This window comes from Protomyctophum bolini (genome assembly GCF_963924005.1).
Source record: "Protomyctophum bolini genome assembly, chromosome: 9".
NCBI classification, from domain to species: domain Eukaryota; kingdom Metazoa; phylum Chordata; class Actinopteri; order Myctophiformes; family Myctophidae; genus Protomyctophum; species Protomyctophum bolini.
The window spans coordinates 31,196,518-31,216,603 of NC_137870.1; the positions used below are offsets into that span (position 1 = coordinate 31,196,518).

Consider the following 20,086-nt stretch of genomic DNA (forward strand, 5'->3'; position numbering starts at 1 on the left):
GGGCAGGTGAAAGCAGAGCAAAACTGTTTTTGCATGTCTCCGCGTTTGCGATGTGTTTGTTTAAGTCCGAGGAGGATCGGGGTAAACAGTGCAGAGTTTGATTCGGCTCCAAACGAGCGGTGTGGAGGTGTGAAAGTGCAATTAGACTGACCTCAGCTGCAGCTGAGCTAAGGTCAGCCTTTTTATCCTAGTGGTCTTTGCCACTAGGTGTTCTGCCTCCACTCAACGTCACCACTCGTTTACTCTTTACTTGATCAAAGGTCATGTTTTTAGCCACGCATCACTTGGCAAATGATACCTGATTCGCTATTCCCTCTTTGGCACTTGCTCTCAAATTCAGCCCCACGCTCTACCTCCCAGTCGCCGTGTCTTCCCCCAACTCCCCCAATCTCCCCCACACCCCTGATCCCACTGCACCCCCTGTTTCCCTGGGAAAAGGTCAAGGTTGTGTGTGAGCACTTGGCTGTGTTTCCGTGTGTGTGTGTGTGTGTGTGTGTGTGTGTGTGTGTGTGTGTGTGTGTGTGTGTGTGTGCGTGTGTGTGTGTGTGTGTGTGTGTGTGTGTGTGTGTGTGTGTGTGTGTGTGTGTGTGTGTGTGTGTGTGTGTGTGTGTGTGTGTGTGTGTGTGTGTGTGTGTGTGTGTGTGTGTGTGTGTGCGCGCACACATTTGATGTGTACAGAAATAGAGACCACATGGAGCGTGTGTTCAATCCCAGTTACACCTGTTCTATCTCTGTTGATGAGTGTGGGGTTTAGCCCACCCCACCGCCCAGCTCTATGACTGGAGGATAGAGAACAAATTTACCCACACGCAAGCACTGATGCATAAACACATGCACACATGTCACCCTTCACTCACACATCTACACTGCCACAAACACAAATATGTATGCACATATGCAGACTTGAAATGTCCTTTTGGAGCCTCGGTTGTGTGTTAATCAGTGTGTTAATACTTGCATTGGCAGTGAAGACATGATTGTGTTGTTAATGGAGGCTTTTCTTGTGGGTCGTCAGTTTCATTGACATACACAAGATTAGCAAGATTCCTTTTCTTTTTGCACAATAATGGCAACCAGCCTCAGTGCAACGCAGATCAACCCACAAGGCCAGAAGGCCTTGCCGCATAGGACAGATGTGGTTGACAGACTGTGGTCGTGATCCACCATTACACCATCTCTGCCGCTTCAAAGCCCAACTCCATTCACTTCGAGGGAAAACAAGGCGACTGCTGCGAAAAAGCAGACACTTTAAATTTGTTTGTGCATTAGAAGCTGTGATTTTAATCCAATTTTAGAAAACTGGTACAAGCGTTCATGGAGAGATTGATTACAAACAAACGGATTCCTGGTCATCCATGTTGTCCACTCGTCGCTCCTGTGAAAGGAAATTATGTTACGTATAATGCCAATGAACAGGTCATGAAAGGTTAGTTTGTGTCCCTGGCATACGCCGTTTTAATGTGACAATGACGTTATTCTTGTAACGGCAACATTACTGCAGCTCTCTCTCCCCTCCTCGACCAGCTCATTTAGGACATTGTTTCTGCCCACTGTGCTTTTGGTGCGTTGAAGATAAGCACCTTCCCACCTTTCTCTGTCTCTCTCCCTCTATCTCTGTGAGGGGGGGGGGGGGGGGGGGGGCACAATAAACAATTATAGTCTTTTGTTTCTCTCCACCAGGCCATCACGCCTCTTGTGGATTTATCATCTGCCTACAGTATTTTTGGGGTCTTAATCTCCTAGCATTTGATTACTCCCAGCTAATTAAACAGAGGGCATGCCAAGCAGGTGACAGAAGGATGGAACAGCGAGGTGGCAGCGTGTCCCTGCCAGGGAGCCAGTCCTGCTCTCCTGTCTCACAGTACAGTGTCTTATCTGTTCTAGTCTCAACAGCACGACGAGAAGAACGCGCATGCATTTCCTCGATTGCAGCCTCTCCTGGAGCCACTAACATTCATCTCATATACACAAATAGTGCAAGAGTAAAATGACTGCATTCGTATGAATTTCAGTTTGTACAGTAAAAAAATATATATATTTTGTCTCCCCATGTGCCAAGATGTTCTTTCCCCATTCGAGGCAGCACAGTTTTCCCCTGTGCTTCGCCCACGCTCCTAGACTGCTGGAGGCCAGGGGGAGGGTGGTGGGCTGGGTTTTGTGGCTCCGCGGCTGGGGATGAGGAACTGCTGAGATCAGCCATATTAGTGAGGAGGGTGGAAAAATTGCTTATAGATTTATTTTTGCAGAAATTGGAAATGGCCACAATCTCTTCTTTTTTTTCTGCCCCCCTCCCTCATCCCATGTGGATCGCACTCTATGCATTTTTAGCAGCAGGTTCAAGTCTTTAGCCACGTGTCTGTGCACTGTGTCACATTGCCACCCGCATTGCTTTCTAAATGTTGGAGCAAAATGGCAGTACACATATTTGAAGGGGACGGTGATAAATGTCACAGATGACAATGAGTATGTCACTGCGGAGAGATGCCCTTTTCCCCAGTCCCTTAGCAGCGGTGCTCCCTGCTCAGGTCTCAATCCCTTGTCAAGTGGTTGAACCTGCGCATCCATATGCATGCTGCTACACATGAAATGGCATGCGTCTGCTTGTCGTGCTCTGTGGCTGCCCTGGCGGACAGGCAGACAGGATGTCCATAGCCCAAGGCCAGGAGCACAAGATCTGCTGACCGTGCTTGCCATTAGAATCCTTGGGGCAGCCTTGCTGTGCCACAACGGTGGACCATGTCTGACTGACAACTTGGAGCATGTCAGCGTTTTTAGGGGAGTGATATTCCAAGAGACCTACTGTATTCGCCCTCAGCAGTCATATCTTTAACCTAGCTACCCCATTATGGAATTACAAAGATCATGGAAGGGGCTGTGTCCGGTGTTTCATTGAAAGACGTTTATAGTTTGTTTTCCAACATGTAGTGCGAGAGTCTTTAGCCTCCACTGTGGTATCAGCTACTGTTCCTGGGGTCCACACACAAAAAAAACATAGCATACTGTAAGTTACTGTAACAAGACATGATGTAAATCTCTGTAACAATGGTCCACCACAATTGTTCACTTATGACAACTAAGTGCATTTTGAGCACAGTTAAAAATGTTAAGCTGCTCTTAGACTACATTTTTACTTCACTTTACAAATCAAATTTCGCTTGTGGGATCATACTAGATTTGACCTTGAACTTTACATCACCTTCCTGGGAATCAATCAAGTCTGCCTGGTTGCATTGGTCTCAACATATGATCTCCATCTGCAACTATCTGCGGTTTGGTGAGAAAATATGGTGGTAAACAGAAAGTACAATTGGCTGGAGATGGCTAGTGTATAGCCACATAACCTACTGTAGTCTAGTCTCCATAAGTCCCTCCAATTAGAATAATTTAAAATGTAGAAAGTGTGAGGTGACATATTTAATCATTTAGCAGTCAAACAGAATAAGTATAACATTTTTTGAAGGTGTAGCAAACTTTTTACTTTATTCAACATGTATTGGTGATAGTTGTAGATTCACAAACTGGGCAAGATAAGGGATGAGTTTTTTTTGCTTCCTCTGCATTTCCAATGCATGGCTAGTTGCCATTTCTTTGAGGTTGTTAAAGAAATGTGTTATTTCAGAATCTTCTGCCCTGTAATCATTTCCTTTAACTTTAATTGGAAGTGCATCCAGTCTCAATCATTCAAGCTATATCTTAATTTAGAAGGTTTATTTATCCACTAATGGTATTATATTTTTCCTATTTTCATATGTTTTTAATAAATGTCGCCTGAATAATGTTGCTGTATAGTCCTTTAATGGAGCACTCTAGCAATAATAATACCCACTATCTCCAAAATAAATTGCCACCAGCAACACCTAATTAATCTTAATTGCTTTGCAATGAGTCAGCCTGCAGAGTCTCCTCATTTTTCTTTAAACGACTCTCCTCTCAACAATATTACCATTTTTCTCCCCCTGCCTTTCCTGGCGTGATGAAATGTGCTTTTTGTTGCTATCTATTCCTTATCCTCTGTTCCGCCACACACTCCTCTCCCCGGCTGAGGAAAAGCTTTCGGAGTCTGCCAGAGCAGCCACGTCATCTGCTGGCAGTCTATTTGCTGTTGTTGGTGGGAGAATGAGTAATGGTAGCGCCACTGTCCTTATCACCAATCCACACACCTGCACTCCTCCCTGTGCCACACACTTAATTGCTCCTCCTATGCACCCCCCCCCCCCCCCCCCACGCACCCCACCAAGTCAGGGCCTGATATCTGCTTACATTCCAACATTCCTGGATAGAGGCCTTATGTCCATTTGTGACTTGGCTGCCTCCTGGGATTTATAGTCCTGTGCCGTGGCCAGAGAAGGCACGACAAGCCTGGAATTAGCTTTACTGACCTGCCTGGGTAGGTGGGTAGCAAATTCCGCTCTCTTGTCTCCCCTATCATATTTGTGTTTTCCCATGCACGGGAAGGGAGTGGTGAATGTCGTCCTGTGTAGAAACCATGCTGAGGAGAGAGCAAGTGGAGAGGGAATGACAGAACCCCCGGGCAGAGCAGCACTAGTGTGCCACATACAGTAGGAAGCCACAGAGGAGAAAGACCATAATATAAGACAAAATACCTATACTGTAGAAAGCAGGGGCTTTCTGTATGATGCTCACATCAGGATGGAGTGACAGTGAAGCTGAGATGGATGGTTCTACATTTGCATCCCTTCCCTTTTGTTATAATTTGTATGCACACATCTCTCTCTCTCTCTCTCTCTCTCTCTCTCTCTCTCTCTCTCTCTCTCTCTCTCTCTCTCTCTCTATCTCACTCATACTCAAGGACGCACATTAATTCAAATGGACATTTTAATACCAGAATGTGGCTTGTGAATAATAGGTCCAATTACTGTCTTTATTGTGTGTACAGTATACCTTCTGCTATGCTCATCACACTATGTCTAACCCCATGTACATAATGGACATGCTGATGCTACTCTGTATGTGTAAATATGTATTGTTGTAAATACCACTTTCTCTTTCTGGAAAAAAACTAAAATCATGGAGCTTGCACAAAATCAAATTTCAGCCACTGTTTACACCTGTAAACAAGTGATTTCACTGACTATGGGGGAAAAATGAGAAATAAGATTTCCTACTTCTGGTCTCCCACACATACGGTAAATCATACAGTAAATGAATCAATGTTTGGATATCTTGGTTTCTCCCACCGTCTTTGGTGCATCCATTCAAGACACAATTGCTGTGATGACTGACGAGTTCACGGGTTATTCTGCTCAACCAGGCCAACAGGCCAGCCATCTTTCTTTCCAAGAAAACATTACTTTGTACGGGTAATAGGGGGAGCAGTTTTAGATTCCTCAGCCCCTATTCCGTATCTGACAGGCCTGTAATGGCCCTGTCTCTCGTCTCTCTGTCACTAGGAGGCCAGTGGACTGCTGAGCCTGATCCATCCTCAGTGCTTGGTGAAAGCCTTGTCCTCCCTCTGGAGACCATAATTGTACCACAAGATATTGTTTCTGTGTGTATTATCACTCTAGTAATGGAGAACCACGATAGACCTCTCTCTCTCTTTCTCTCTGTCTCTCTCTCGGTGTGTGCGTGTGTGTGTGTGTGTGTGTGTGTGTGTGTGTGCGTGTGTGTGTGTCATGTGCTTGGATAGGCATTTGTCATGCTTGAGAAATGCACTTAAATGCACTGCTTCTGGTTTATTCCCTGTCACACTGTCTTAAGCTATGGCTCAAATAGCATAATGGAAGAGAAAAGAATTTAACTGGCTCTTGAATCTTTCCCATTTTCAAGAAGACCTGTGTGTAACACAACATGCAGTGCTGGCAGCCCGGGGCTATGGAAAGCATCAGTGTCAGCAACAGCTCCCGTGTCCATCTAAGAGTATCTCCAGTGCTCTGGGGCTAATACCCCGGAGAGCATGCTCCATTAGGGGCTCCAACTGGAGATGGTAGTAGCCCGCAGTTTCAGTACTGTCCTGCCACCAGCCTCCCAGGGTCAGGGGGTGCTAAGAGCCTCCCCCCCCCCCCCCCCCTCACACACACACACACACACACACACACACACACACACACACACCTCCCCAGTGATAAATGTACAGGTCCCTACTGGGTGACGCCAAATTTTTCATCATTAATCCAGGCCATTATGAGGCTGTTTCCCCGGCATTGATCCTCCCCCTCCCCCCAGTACAGTCCAGCTGACGCAGCCCCTCCTCGGCGGACAGTGGGAGAACTGGGATTGGGACACGGCCAAGCCATCCCCGTTCGGCGCGCACAGCGACGGGGAAGGCTAGCGTAAGCACAGATGTCCGCAAGTGTTATGCTGCCTTGTGCATAATAAAACTTCTGTTAACTTAAGAACACAGTAACACACACATATGACACATAAATGCATGCTAGCATAAACAGGATTCTGAGGGGAGAAGAGAACCCGGGCCAGATGTCCAGGTGTTTTTATCTGAAAGCACTCACGCACACACACACACACACGCACACGCACACGCACACTCACACTCACACTCATACACATACACATACACATACACATACACATACACACATATATCTGGGGCAGACACATACAGTACTGTAGCTGTTGTCTTAGGACAGATTCACATTTTGGTCCTGGCTGCGCACTCAGGACCACTTGGCAGATGTTGTGGTAGTGTGAATGCTGCGTACCGTTCCCCGGAGAGGATCACCCAACCGTACCCGGGACTGCATGGGGAGGTAGTTTTGGGTCCGATTGATGTGTACTCATATATAATTTATATTTATATTTTTTATATTGACACATTATTCTATACCTGGGTTATACCTTCTGATAGTCCTACTTGAATGTTGACAAGAAATGATAATCGGCGGTGTTTGAGTAGCGCGAGCCGTGGGGTAAAACGCACAAACAAAAACACATGCGCTTAAAAATACCAAGAATTAGACCGTGATGTCACTGTTAAGATACCGAGGATGTGTCAGTGACTACGCTGTCATCATATGATACGATGCTTACAAACGACGTTACATTGCGATGTTTCAAAGTCCGTCAGCACACACTGCTTTGCTTGTGTTATAACTCAAGACAATGTCAGGAAAACGGTCAAACTTTATTATTTGCTCTAAACTCTCCCAAAGCCCCATAGTCCACAGCGCCCCTCTGAGGCACATTAAGTACCATTTCAGTTGAATTAAGTGTACTCTGGTGCGGTAGGTCGATCGGACTCGGTGTGAATCCGCCATTAACTCCCCCCACAAACACACACACACACACACACACACACACACACACACACACACACACACATCTATTACCTCTATTAGTGCTCCTTTACCCCTCACGGCTGGTACAATTGAGACTGCCTTGCTTTTGCATTCTCCCAATATTGTGGTAAATGAGAAGAACAGAATGCATTATATCTCACTGGGGACGGGCGCAGAGCAGAGATTTTCCCTCTTTTTTACAAATGATATGAAATTGGGGAAAGGAAAGTCTTTCAGCTGTGAAATTACTGATCACCCGTGCCTTTCTTGTTTCTGCCCTCCGAGGGAGAGTAGTGGGGAGTGAACGAGAGAGCAGGGCTGGAAACAGAGATGGAGGCTGGGTGTTTGTCGTGTGGTTTGTCCCCTCCAGTCCTCCTCAGCTTGTTGTGTGGTGAGGCCAATCTTTGCCAGAGCTGATTGTGTGTCCTTTTGCTCTGATGGAGGCAGGCATGGAGATGTCCTTGAGCCGTGCGAGGGTCAGCATCTCCCCGTCTACTCTGCTATGTGGACCACTCCATTTAGAGGACCCCCTCCCTCCCTCCCCAACCCATGCAGCTCTACTCCACCATTTTGCTTGGCTGCACCGATGATGACTTTATGATAGCCAAAATGAGCGGCATTGACAAACTGCTGGCATTAGCGTTTGGCGGAGCTCAGCTATCTAGGCATGATGGGAGTTTCATTGCAGGCTATCATGGGCGTGCTCCCGTTGTCCTTGCTCTATATGAACAAAAGAGCCAAAAGACGGCAATCTATACATTGGTGGTCTAGCAGACCCGTGTCAGGTGTAACCATATCGTCCTATAGTTATTTTGACTCCGGTCAGGTCTCATTGATGCTGTGACAGCCAGCTTGCTCAGAGTAGCCCTGAAGGTGGTGGTGGTAGTTGTGGAGCAAAAGGGGTCAGATGGACGAGGCAATTACCCGGATCAGTGAGCATGAAGGTGGAGCTATGGACCGCTGTCATCACCAGGCTAACAGCTGGAGGCTGAACCCCCCTTCAACAGCTGTGTGATTAAAGAGACACCATGGACACCCAAACACAGACACACTGTACACATGTGCACGCACGCACACACACACACACACACAGTCACACACACACACACACACACACACACTCACACACACACACACACACACACACACACACACACACACACACACACACACACACACACACATTCTACTCTCACAGAAAGAAAAGGAAAAAGGAGAGGTCAGCTCTGTGAACAAAGTGATTTATTTTCATATTCTATCTATGCAGATATGTACTATACTTGTGCCTATACACTCGTATAGGCACCTTCCCGCTCTGCTCCTTGTTGTCTTGAGTTTTAGAGTTCTAGATGTTATGAGGCTTCCCTGTCTCCCTTCCCGCATGAGGAGAATAGAGACATTAATGGAGGCGGAGGGTCCTACTGTGTGAGTTATTACTATGCTGTTTCCCTAATGGAGAAAATTTTAATTATCAGCTAATTTGCTGTGATGTCTCTAGTGACACGAAGTTGCCCATAGTGTCAGTTTCCATTAAATGCTCTGCAGTGAGTCCTCTATTCAGACAACCGGTGGCAGTGTAGAACACAGGTGGGGACAAACGTCAGTTTGCAGGGTTGATGCCAGATGATCATCAAGACACAATCTTATTGGGGGATTTGACCACTTTAACCCTAATTAACTCTTAATATTTTGTGAAATATCGTTATTATGGGCTACTTTATTATTTATTTATTCTATTTTTGTTTTTGAAAATAGCAGATCTATTGACTGTGACACTTTGTGGCGATTTCTTTTTAAAACTGTTGCAAAAAACATGTTATAAAGTACAAGTATACTTATAGTTTATTGGCAATGATGCAGTAGGCCTACAGAGTCCAAGACTACTGTCAAATAGATATGCTGCACATCCAGTAGTCGCTTGTGCAAGACAACATAAATAAATAATAGTAAAGTGAATAGAGAAAAGACGCAGGCAATGGCCCAAACGTTGTGTACTCCATAATCGCACAGTAAGCGTTTTATTGGAGCTACAGCCCTGCGTGGACGTCTCTCCTCTCCTCGACCACAACGATACTTTAGATCAAATCAGGTGGAAGTACTTCCAAAGTGTGTGTTTAAGTCACAGATGCATGTTTTTCATATAGTAAATACGAACTTTGGCTAAAATCTTGTGTTTAATGCACTTGGACTACCCCAGAGACTCAAGCTCCACCCACAGTAGCAAAGGCATGCTGGCCTGGCACCGTCCCACATTTGGCAGGAAAAATATGTGATTTGGGCCTCTTTAATTTAGTAAATATACTATAAATATCCATATTAGTATTTGTCAAGGAGCGTCTTGGAATAGTCTCTCTAATTGTTTTCCACTGCAGTGCATTCCTCAGTGCTCCCTACTGTAATTCATCTGCCCCCGTCTATGGGTGGTAACTGGATGTGATATTAGCCAGCAGTGGAGCCATGTAGCTTCCCTCCACATGCAGTGTCGGTGTCATCCAGTGGGACAATTAAAACAATGTGTTATGATTGGGTTGTCTTCAGCAGTGAAAGGGGATTGATTTCCATTTACCCCCCATTAAATCCTCAGACATCTGGCATGTTTTCAGGAGCTGCTGCATCTTCCAACTTGCCCTTTTTGTTTCTTGTTGAAATATTCAGGAGTAAGCGGTTCCTTCTCTGCTCCTTTCACTGTCAAAACACGCTTTGCTTATTTTGGTATATTTTTTAGCTGGTGTTTGTTTGTTACTGTGTGTGTGTGTGTGTGTGTGTGTGTGTGTGTGTGTGTGTGTGTGTGTGTGTGTGTGTGTGTGTGTGTGTGCGTGTGTGCGTGTGTGCGTGCGTGCGTGCGTGCATGCGTGCGTCAGTACACTAGTCTCTAGTGAGGTTGTATGGATGCTGATGTGGTGTTGTTGTGTGTCAGTGCTGCAGGCCAAGTGGAGAGACAGTGGGGCACATGAAAAATACATGATAATCATTTCGCCACAGTGCACACAAAAGCCTAATTGGAGCCTTATTTGTGTACAGAGAGGCACATGGGAGAAGTGGCACAATGTTTGTTAGGCCATATATATTGACTGAAATGTGTTCATATTCTATTGGAATGCCAAATAAATATGAACACGGCAAGCTAAAATATGTTTATATTATTTATTTATTTTTTGTCAGTCAAAAGTATAATTTGGTCCACCTGAATCCATTACTGTGTCCATATGTCCATTACTGTGTTATGATGGTCGTGCACTGTAGAAATGTTCAGTCTCCCTCATCGGTTTAGAACAATGCTTCAGAGTATTTCCTAATGATTATTCTGCTTAGTGTTATTGAATTTGGCCCGGGGCTGTCAAGAAAGCCGTGTAAATATATGGGTCACCACTTCCCCCTCCTCCTTGTCAGCCATTAGAGGGAACATCAGCCAGCTTCTTTTTTGCTCGTTTATACCTCGCCTACAAAACAATACTGGCCCTTAAATCCACACTGGCCAAATCAATCTATTCTACAGTGTGAAAGCCTCAACAGCAACCCACCCCCCAACACGCACACACGCACACGCGCGCGCGCGCGCGCACACACACACACACACACACACACACACACACACACACACACACACACACACACACACACACACACACACACACACACACACACACACACACACTCGACACTCACCCCGCCCCCCCTGAGAACTGCCAAATTAATAACTCTAAGTGGATAATGCCCGCCTCTCCACTATCAACATCAAAATTGAATTCTTCCAACCATCTGAAATTTAGCCAGGCCACGTAGTGCTGTGGCTTTCAGATTCCAGAGGCTATTGCTGTGACAGTCTGGGATCTGCAGACTTGCTCTATAACTCCCCACATTAAAATTCAAAATGCAAATTCTAAATAAATTGGTATGCTGTATTTCTGGTGCTTAATAAGACTGAGCCTGGAGTCATCTCTCCCTAGACACTCTTATTCTTCACTGAGTGTGTCTCTGTTCAGAAACAAAGAAACTATACAGTATGTGAGGAGCTACTGTACGAATGAAGAATCATTTAATGTAGAAAGGGGTCAAACATCAATCAGGACCCACTGGTCGCTGAAGGGAATTCATCCTGCGTGTGTGTGTGTGTGTGTGTGTGGGGGGGGGGGGGGGGTGGAGCCAATGCTGCCTTGGAAATAAATGGAAAAGACCGAATAAGTGCTTTTACATAATGTATATAGTAACATGAGAGCCCACTCTCTTTGTTTTCAATGGCCACTGTATGTCGAGCTGCCATTGATGCCGTGTTTCTAAAACCAGTGTGAGTCATTTACGATGCCAGGACAAGCACACTCATTCAGAGAGTCCTTGTGTTGGCAGCACTTGACCCAGACCCATTCAGCATATTCATATTATGCACTTAAACCCTATAGCCGATGCGTACTTGTAACTCGGATAGTGAAAATCGCTGATCTACGAGTTCACAGTGTGTTGTGCTCTTGTAGATTTGCTACTATAATATTTTCGCCAAATGTTGCCTATTATGAGTCACGCCCAGAATAAACGCTGTCCATAAGGTTCATGTACATTGGCAAAATACATTTTTCAAAAACACAAAACAAATAATAAACAAGAAATCTTGTTAGCTCTTTAAATAAGCACAAGTGTCACTTGTGTGAAGTGGTTTCCCCTCTATTCGTCCCGGGGATGAGGAGGTCTACTGGGTGTTCATGCGTTCTCCAGGGATCTAATGTCAAGGTACAATCCATCATAAATTCAGCTCATACACGCACAAGCACTAGCTCTTCTAGTGTCCTGTGTCTGTTTTGCCAGATGACGTTCTGTCCATTCCAAGGTCATAGACAACCTAATTACGGCTTTCTCCCCTCTTCTATTTCCTCCTTAGCTCTTCCGTCTGTCTTTATTTATTGTGTTGCTATTTTTCTTCCACCATTTTGTCCATCATCACACTCATTCCCATCCCCTGAGTGGACGCTCCATATGAGTAGCTCTTGTCATTGTGCGTCTTGTGAATGTCATCCGTGATGACCCTTGAAATTGCCAATGGAGAAAAAAAAAATACAAAAAGAAATGTTTCTCAACATTGACAAACTGTAACAGACAGAAGGAGAAAGCACGGTAGAACCCAAATAGCAGTGGAAAAGGAGCTGCCACCCTGGGAGAGGAGATGCAGGCATGCTGGTATTCGCAGAACACACTGTCTCTTTGCAATTACACTCACACACACAAATCTGTAAAGACTCAACATGAAAGGGGTCTAAGCAATAAGCACAAGGTCGTGTTTTGGACAGCAAGCAGAATTACTGAAATACTCAAATCCTCTCATAATGGCTTTTTTAGAGGAGGCTTTCAGAAATATGTACATGCAGTCTTTAAGAGTCAAATTAAGGAAAGTAAGCATCCATCGTCTCCTTTGTCCTCCTTGCACTGAAACGGTGTGAGAGTTATTGGGAGCCATCCTGATCTGATAGAAGGGGAGATGGGGTCAGGTAATCCACTGGCCTGCCTACAAATACTCTTTCATGCTCGACTGCCTTTCAATAAATAAGAAATGTTGTCTCCCTCGCCAATGTAATATTAACCTGATTTTCTCCCATTGAGAGAATGGGGGGGTGGGGGTAGTTCCTGGGCTACACGAGATAGAAGGGCCTACAGGCCACACTGCTAATGGATACACACAGTACACAGTGTTTGAGGATTAGACAAGAGGCTATCTATAGGGGAAGCAGCCCATGGAAAACACCCCAGAGGGGGTCGGGGTTGAGTGAGTGAAGGCATCTCGTGGACTAATTTCAATGTCAATACGCAAGTCTCCATCTCGTTTTAGGTGTTCACGGGAGTGCACAAAAGAGGTGGAGAAGAAAACTTGTGTCTCCAGGGAGTGAGAATTGCTTATGGACAGAGAGAGACAATAAGAGAGCCAGAGAAAGCCAGTGAGATGGATCTGAGCTGTAGGATATGCAGTGCCACAGGGGCTGCTGTTTCATGCTCCGTCTACCTCTGGATCCCTCTCACTTTTACTCATGCAAAATGTACTTCTTCACTTGGAGACAACCTATTGGTCACAGTCTGAGAGAGAGGGACAGAAAGACTAAATCCATAATAAAGGATGCTGTAACTCGAGCAGATGTTATTGGACACACTTGCATTCAAAGTCGACGGGGAAAAATACCAACACTGCCCTTCAGTGGATTCTCATCATTTTCATGATTATAGGAGATGAAATATTATGCTGGAGGCGCAAAGAGTAATTGCTAATGGTGACTTTCGAATGGCCTGATTCTGGAGAATGAGACTGAGGGAGAACATTCAAGTCTTTATCTTCAGCTTTCATTAATGCAGCTTTAATGGAAAATATGCTGGGAGTGGAATGTTAATTATCGCTTCATTTATTTTTCACGGCGAGGACGGCCAAGGATGGCTCAGCCAGCACAAAGATGATGCAGACTTATTGTGTCTTCTCATAGCCTGGGTCTGCGTGTTGCTAGAATCGGTATTCTGCTGCATGTTAATGTCACCCATGGCTGGCTGCTTATCAAAATACACATTAATAGATGCATGTTCTACTTTTACTACAAAACAGACGGCTCAATCATTGTATTCACTTAACACTGCTACGGTGTACTGTATTGTCCTGCATTGTGAGCAAATGCAATAGCAAATCGCATATACGCAAATACAGTATATCTCTTATTTTGAATCTCTGGTGGCTCGTCAACAAAAAAGTGGTTGTGAAGAGGGTTTATTTATTTTTTTCTTCAGTGCCCTGGTCTGTGGTGGAATGTAGATGTGGTGGTGAATGCAGAATGGGCTGCGCTATTGTTCACTGTGCGGGACTCCTCTATAATTTACGGGGTCTCCACCCCTCACCGTCAGTAATGGATGGGGGTGTCTGCACGGAGACTGAGGGGGTCGTTGAGATAGGCTCCCCCCCCCCCCCCATCACTACCATAGATAAAGGGAGAGCCGTCTTCAATCTGGCGGACCTACCAGTGCACCATAAAAAGTATGCAAATGTTTTACTTAAGTAAAAGTATCAATACTGCAATATACAGTTACAATAGTAAAAGTTTGACATTTAAAATGTACTAAAAGTACAATAGTATTGGCATCAAAATGTTTGTTTGCTGTGTTTTGCTGTGTTTGCTGTTTGATGTTATATTATTTGCTGCTGCATTGTCTGAAGGAAGCCAAACAAAAATACGTTTTACTCTTATGTACCTGTACACAAGATGTAGCAATAAAGTACAACCTTGAACCTTGAAGTACCAAAAGTAAAAGTACTCATTGTACAGAATGTCCCGTTTCACAGCAGGACACAACAAGCCACAACAAAACACACTGATTGAACCACGAACAGAACGTCGGAAAAAAAAACGCAAACAACGGCCGCAAGGTTGTGACACAGAAACATACACCTTACAATAATAATAATAATAATAATATTATGGTAAAGAAAAAAGAAAAAAAGGGGGACAGATGCAGACAGACAGAGATTGTTTTAGGTAGGGTAGATGAATGGGGAGATATTTGAGAGGGGGTGATGGCGGTAGGGATGAAGGGGGCCGCACATCATTACCATCCGCTGTAGCTGCAGGGCTCGTCATGCTGAAGGCAGGCAGATTGAAAAGGCTAATGGGAGCGAGGGTGATGCTATGTGGAGTAATTTAGTGCTGAGGGGGGCGTGGTGGTCGAGAGAAAGCCGAGGGGTGCGGGTGGGGGCTAATCCTCGCCATAAAAAAGGTGTCTTTTCACTTTCGTTGTGGGGGGAACACCTTCGATACATTGAGGACAGGTGCTCAGCTGAGAGACTGATAGAGGTCACACCGTCCCCCCAGGCTATTGAAGCGACTGTATCCCCGACCCTGTAGCGTAAATGCCTATTTCTTTCCACACTGTGTCCGCTCTAAAAGGGGAGGTTTCTTTGCTGTTTGGCCCGTTTAGAGCCTTGACACCAGATGTGTACGTCGGCCACACGATGGAGAACAGCTGTTGTAGGCGGGTTAGGAGGAATGGTATGGACTAGGGTAAAAATACCCCACATGTTTGTCTGTGGAGTTCAGTGGCCACGGTGACAGCATGTGGTTGGTATGGCGAGGTGGAACCAGATTGACTTATAGGCTACGCTGGACGCCGGGGCCAGAGTCGGGGCCAGAGCAGTCACAAATTAAACGTGAAAACACCATGTGGTCACCAACCGTCCAAGAAACGCCGCTTGAATGATATACTCTACCTACCTTGACTGACATTCCCTGCCTCGTTTAGTATTCATTTATTTGCTTTGTTCTCTACTTGGCAATCCATGCTGTTCTCTTTTTTTATAGAGCGAGACAGAGACATTTCTCTTCTGCTGGCAGAGGAAAGATCAAGAAACAGGGGTTCCATCCAGATAGCTTCAGGCAGAGTCGTGTGATGAGACCCTGATGAAATCATGGTTTGAATCTGAAGGACACAGAGGAAGCTGTCGGAGTCCGTTAGAATCAATTTGATTTGAGCCTTGGGATGAAAGGCAAGCCTGTGGGCTGCTCAGTATTTTTAGGGCCGCATCTGAAGCCATCAGTCATTTTCAATCCTGATTAACTTAAGGAAATCACAAGCTATTTTCGAGGTGTTAATTTTCATTAGCATACACATGGGCAGACGGCAACTGAAGCGTTCATGTTGTCGATGCAGGCTGAAATTCAATCAGGGCCTTCACTAATTTTATTGTACAGTACATATAGACATAAGTGGTTCTTAACATCTATTTTTGGGAAACCAAATCGTGCTTTTAGTATAGTATATAGACCTAAGAGCTATGTTACAAATACAAACCCCTATATATGTCTGTGGTTGTATTCTGAACGAAGTCTATTTTGTATTGTGTTGCTGCATTGTGACTCATGCGATTGAGCTTCTCTCATATTGGCACATACTGTCTCATATTATATTATTGTGCTCATTCCACCAACATAACCTTAAGGTTCTGCTAAAACCTCTTCTTATCACATGGTTCTATTGTATGCCTTGTGCTAAAAGGTCAGATCTTGCATTGGTTTACACCTTCACTTGTGGCCCGGAGGACAAAGGCCTGGTTGCACATATGGTTCGGGAGTGGAGCCGTTGATTGAATCCAATAACTGTGGAAAGAACAGAGGCATCTTCGAATGTATACAAACCTGAACTTGGGAGGTGTAGTGTAAGTGTATTAGTATTTATAGAGGCAGGATAGAAAACACACTCCAGTGCACTTGGGATTAGCTTGCGTGGCCAGGCAGGCGACCTGCCGTTTTCTGCATCATTTCCAACCCTGGGTGTTTTTAGAGGGAGATTAGGACACAGCCAGATTGTTGAGTAATTGGAGGAGAGAGGCCAGGTCTCCCCATGATCCCATCAGACTCTTCACACCTCACTGGCACTCCCCTGAGACCACTGTCTCACAGATAGCTGTGTGCGTGCGTGTTGTGCGTGCATGCGTGCGTGCGTGCGTGCCAATGTTTGCATTGTAGCATTTGTATTGAGCATGCCAGGGCATAGGATGAGACAAACATTATTGACACATGTTCTCACAAGTTATGCCTTGTTTCATTCAACATTTCTGAATGAAAGAGACGCACCGCTGCACTCTCTTTGGTGTTGTGTGTCAGGTGGAGCCGTCTTGTGTCCGTCCCGGAAGTTTGTTGACCTGTGTGTCTGTGTGGGGTTTCACGCTTGGATATGCAATCTCTCCACAGTGCCCCCGACCCCCTCCATTCAGCTGCCATTCTCTCCGCCTTTTTGATCTCAGACGGATAAATTCTGCTTGGCTGCCCCTCCAATAGAGGAAAAACCCAGAGGTGGGTTAGGTGAGGTCACATGGGAAGAGAGAGAGAGAGATTGAGAGAAAACATGAATTATGAAAGAAAGAAAACGAAAACAGAGGTAAAGAAAAGCACAGTGATGAAGCTTGGCTTCGCCTCTGTTCTTATCACGCAGAAGAACATTGCATCAGTATTATGCTGGGTTGGTTGCATCACGGACCAAGCGGTTTGACAATTGACATTATGCTTGCATGGTTGACCCTTGTTGCTGCTGTATCTACAGCTTTCAGGCTCTCATTTGAAACAAAGCGCAGCCTTGTTAAGATTCCTGGATAAGCGTGAGATAAGCAGCGATACTGCAATACTCGTAACATGGGTCCTGTTGCGAGCATTGTGTTATCACGGCTTATCTCGTTACCTATTTGGACATAAGTTTGGCCAAGGCAGTGTGCTCCAACAGGCTATCTCGCTGTATAGTTTCCTTATCAGCATTGTTTCCCCTGCCTTACCTGCCAGCCTACGTTGCATTGTCTGCATGGGTATTTGCTCAGTGGTTAAAAAGATACTGAGACCACTGTTACGTTATCATCATTGGGAAATCTTTATTTATTTGCTCATCCGTCCCTTCTCATTCTGATCACATCCCTGCCTCTCCTCTCTTTTGAAGTAGGTCATTGCATAGATGGAGAAAGGTCATTGACACTGTCTCCCCCCCCATCTCTCTAGGTCTAGTATATCGATTGTAGGGAAATGAGTGGCTGAGGTTGCTCAGGGGGGAAATATTATTGGTGGAGCAATGCTAATATGCAGATAATGCTGTTAGTGCAGCTCAGTAGTCGTGGTGGCGACTGAGTGGCTGTCAGTACCCCTCTGGTCTGACAGGCCTGTTGACAGGGTCTGTCCATACCCTGGGAAGGAAGGAGGGGGCCAATCACTCTCTCAGCACCTTGCCTCCTGGGCTGGACACAGCGCTACATTCACTTACTTGTTCACAGCGTGATAGATAGTGTACATAGACACACAGGAATCACGTGTGTGCCAAAGCTGATATAGACACACACGATACACAAGTGTACAGGTGGACTCATAGATGCTTTGTGTGGTTAGACATACTGTACGGTACGAGTTCTACTCTTTCTCCCTGTCGAGCAACCTCAGAAAGTCTATTTCAATTCATGGCAAATCCAAGTGGCCTCTGTGCCAGTGGCTTCGCTTTCCAGTGATGCTCATAAAACAACACATTATTTTAAGTCTGTTGATTGGGCTGTTGAGCTTTTGTATCAGGTACTTTAAGGCCACATGAAGTATGCATGTCTCTGTGTGCAAGGTGCAGACACACATGGTAAATGGTGCATTTATATAGCGCCTTTATCCAAGGTGCTTTACATAGATTGTCCATTACATCCACCCATTCACATTCATACACTCATGTTCTCTCCCAGTGATGTATCTGCCCCACACAGACCCAACGTTCACCAACTCAGTCCAACAACTGGCCTGCAGCCATGGTCAATACTAGCTCCTAGTCCAATCCAGTACTTCAAAGAGTCAGGCGCAGACCATGCACCAGTCAACATGATCATGAATAATAATGAACCCCCTCCAAAAACTGCAGTAACCTAACCTCCAATAACGCCAGTCTATCGGGGCTCCTGGGCTTGCATTTGCATTAATGATTTCCCTCTCTCTCTCTCTCTCTCTCTCTCTCTCTCTCTCTCTCTCTCTCTCTCATTCTCTCATTCTCTTTACGGGTGATTTCCTCTTTCTTTGATGTGCTTCTGATAATTCCAGCTTTAGCTAAAGGGCCTTAATGGAGATGACTTTCTCCCTCATCCTGTGTGTGTGTGTGTGTGTGTGTGTGTGTGTGTGTGTGTGTGTGTGTGTGTGTGTGTGTGTGTGTGTGTGTGTGTGTGTGTGTGTGTGTGTGTGTGTGTGTGTGTGTGTGTGTGTGTGTGTGTGTGTGTGTGTGTGTGTGTGTGTGTGTGTGTGTGTGTGTGTGTGTGTGTGTGTGTGTGTGTGTGTGTTGCACACGTAAAGTCCTCTTCGATGTCTGGCATTTTGCTGCTCACGTAAACCCAGCAAATGCCACAGCTCTTATCAGAGACAATATACCGTAGCAGTTAGCAAAACAGTTTAGCATGCTACTTTTTGGAGTCAAAACACAAAAATGCTTACACGCACACATTGCACACACAATCCCTCCCGCTTGTTGCATATTTATGAACCTCCGTGTGCCCAATGTTGAAATTAATGTGTGTCCCACCTCTTTTCTCCCCTTCCTGCTGCTTCTGCCTGATGACAATGTCTGGTTCCGCCCTGTGTGGATTCAATCATTCAGGTGAGTCATTTGAGTCATTTTGTCCTGTCTTCTTTTTTTTCTTTTTTCCCCCTGTTCATTTGTCATTGATTTTTCACTATACTGGTGAACTGCAAATCCCATGTTTACAGCACATTCATGTATTGGATAATAGAAGTATACACACACACACACACACACACACACACACACACACACACACACACACACACACACACACACACACACACACCACAGTCTTTAATGACTGAGCTGATAGGTGTTCTCGCTGTCCACAGGGACTCGGCTGAAATAACTGCGAGGTTCCCTTTGTCAGTCTTTGGAAACTAATGAACACTTGGAGACTGTTCTGGACCACAAGATTGTGTTGCATTTGAAATGAATAAGATAGTATTCAGCCTAGCCTGTTTCGGGAGCACATTAGTGCGTGTCTGTGTGCGTGTGTGTGTGTGGGTGTGTGTGTGTGTGTGTGTGCGTGTGTGCGTGCGTGCGTGCGTGCGTGCGTGCGTGCGTGCATGCATGCATGCGTGCGTGCTCTCAAGTCTGCTCATCTGCTCCTGCAACACCCCATCCTGTCTCCTCCTGGCCTACAGCATCCCCATCCCTCCTCTCTTGCCTTGTTTCCATATTCCCCCCACATTCTCCACCACCCCCACCCCTCCTCTCTGGAATCCTTGGTCTCCATATGTTATGTCTGTGGGCTGGTTTACATGGCTGGAGGAGAGGAAAGGAGCAGGCTGGTTCTAAAT

The 20,086-nt window shown here is 45.5% G+C and overlaps 2 protein-coding genes across 8 annotated transcripts in view; one reads left to right on the top strand and one right to left on the bottom strand.

The window, feature by feature from the left end:
* The window catches only part of chrna10a (cholinergic receptor, nicotinic, alpha 10a), a gene marked incomplete at both ends in the record, with an annotated part of 303,976 nt that extends 296,676 nt beyond the window's left edge, over positions 1–7,300 (bottom strand). Inside the window, one exon of the mRNA XM_080772322.1 lies at positions 7,255–7,300. Coding sequence (XP_080628448.1) covers positions 7,255–7,300 — 46 coding nt within the window. The remainder of the gene's footprint in view (positions 1–7,254) is intronic.
* The window catches only part of robo2 (roundabout, axon guidance receptor, homolog 2), a 199,310-nt gene that overhangs the window by 46,996 nt on the left and 132,228 nt on the right, over positions 1–20,086 (top strand). The window lies entirely within an intron of this gene.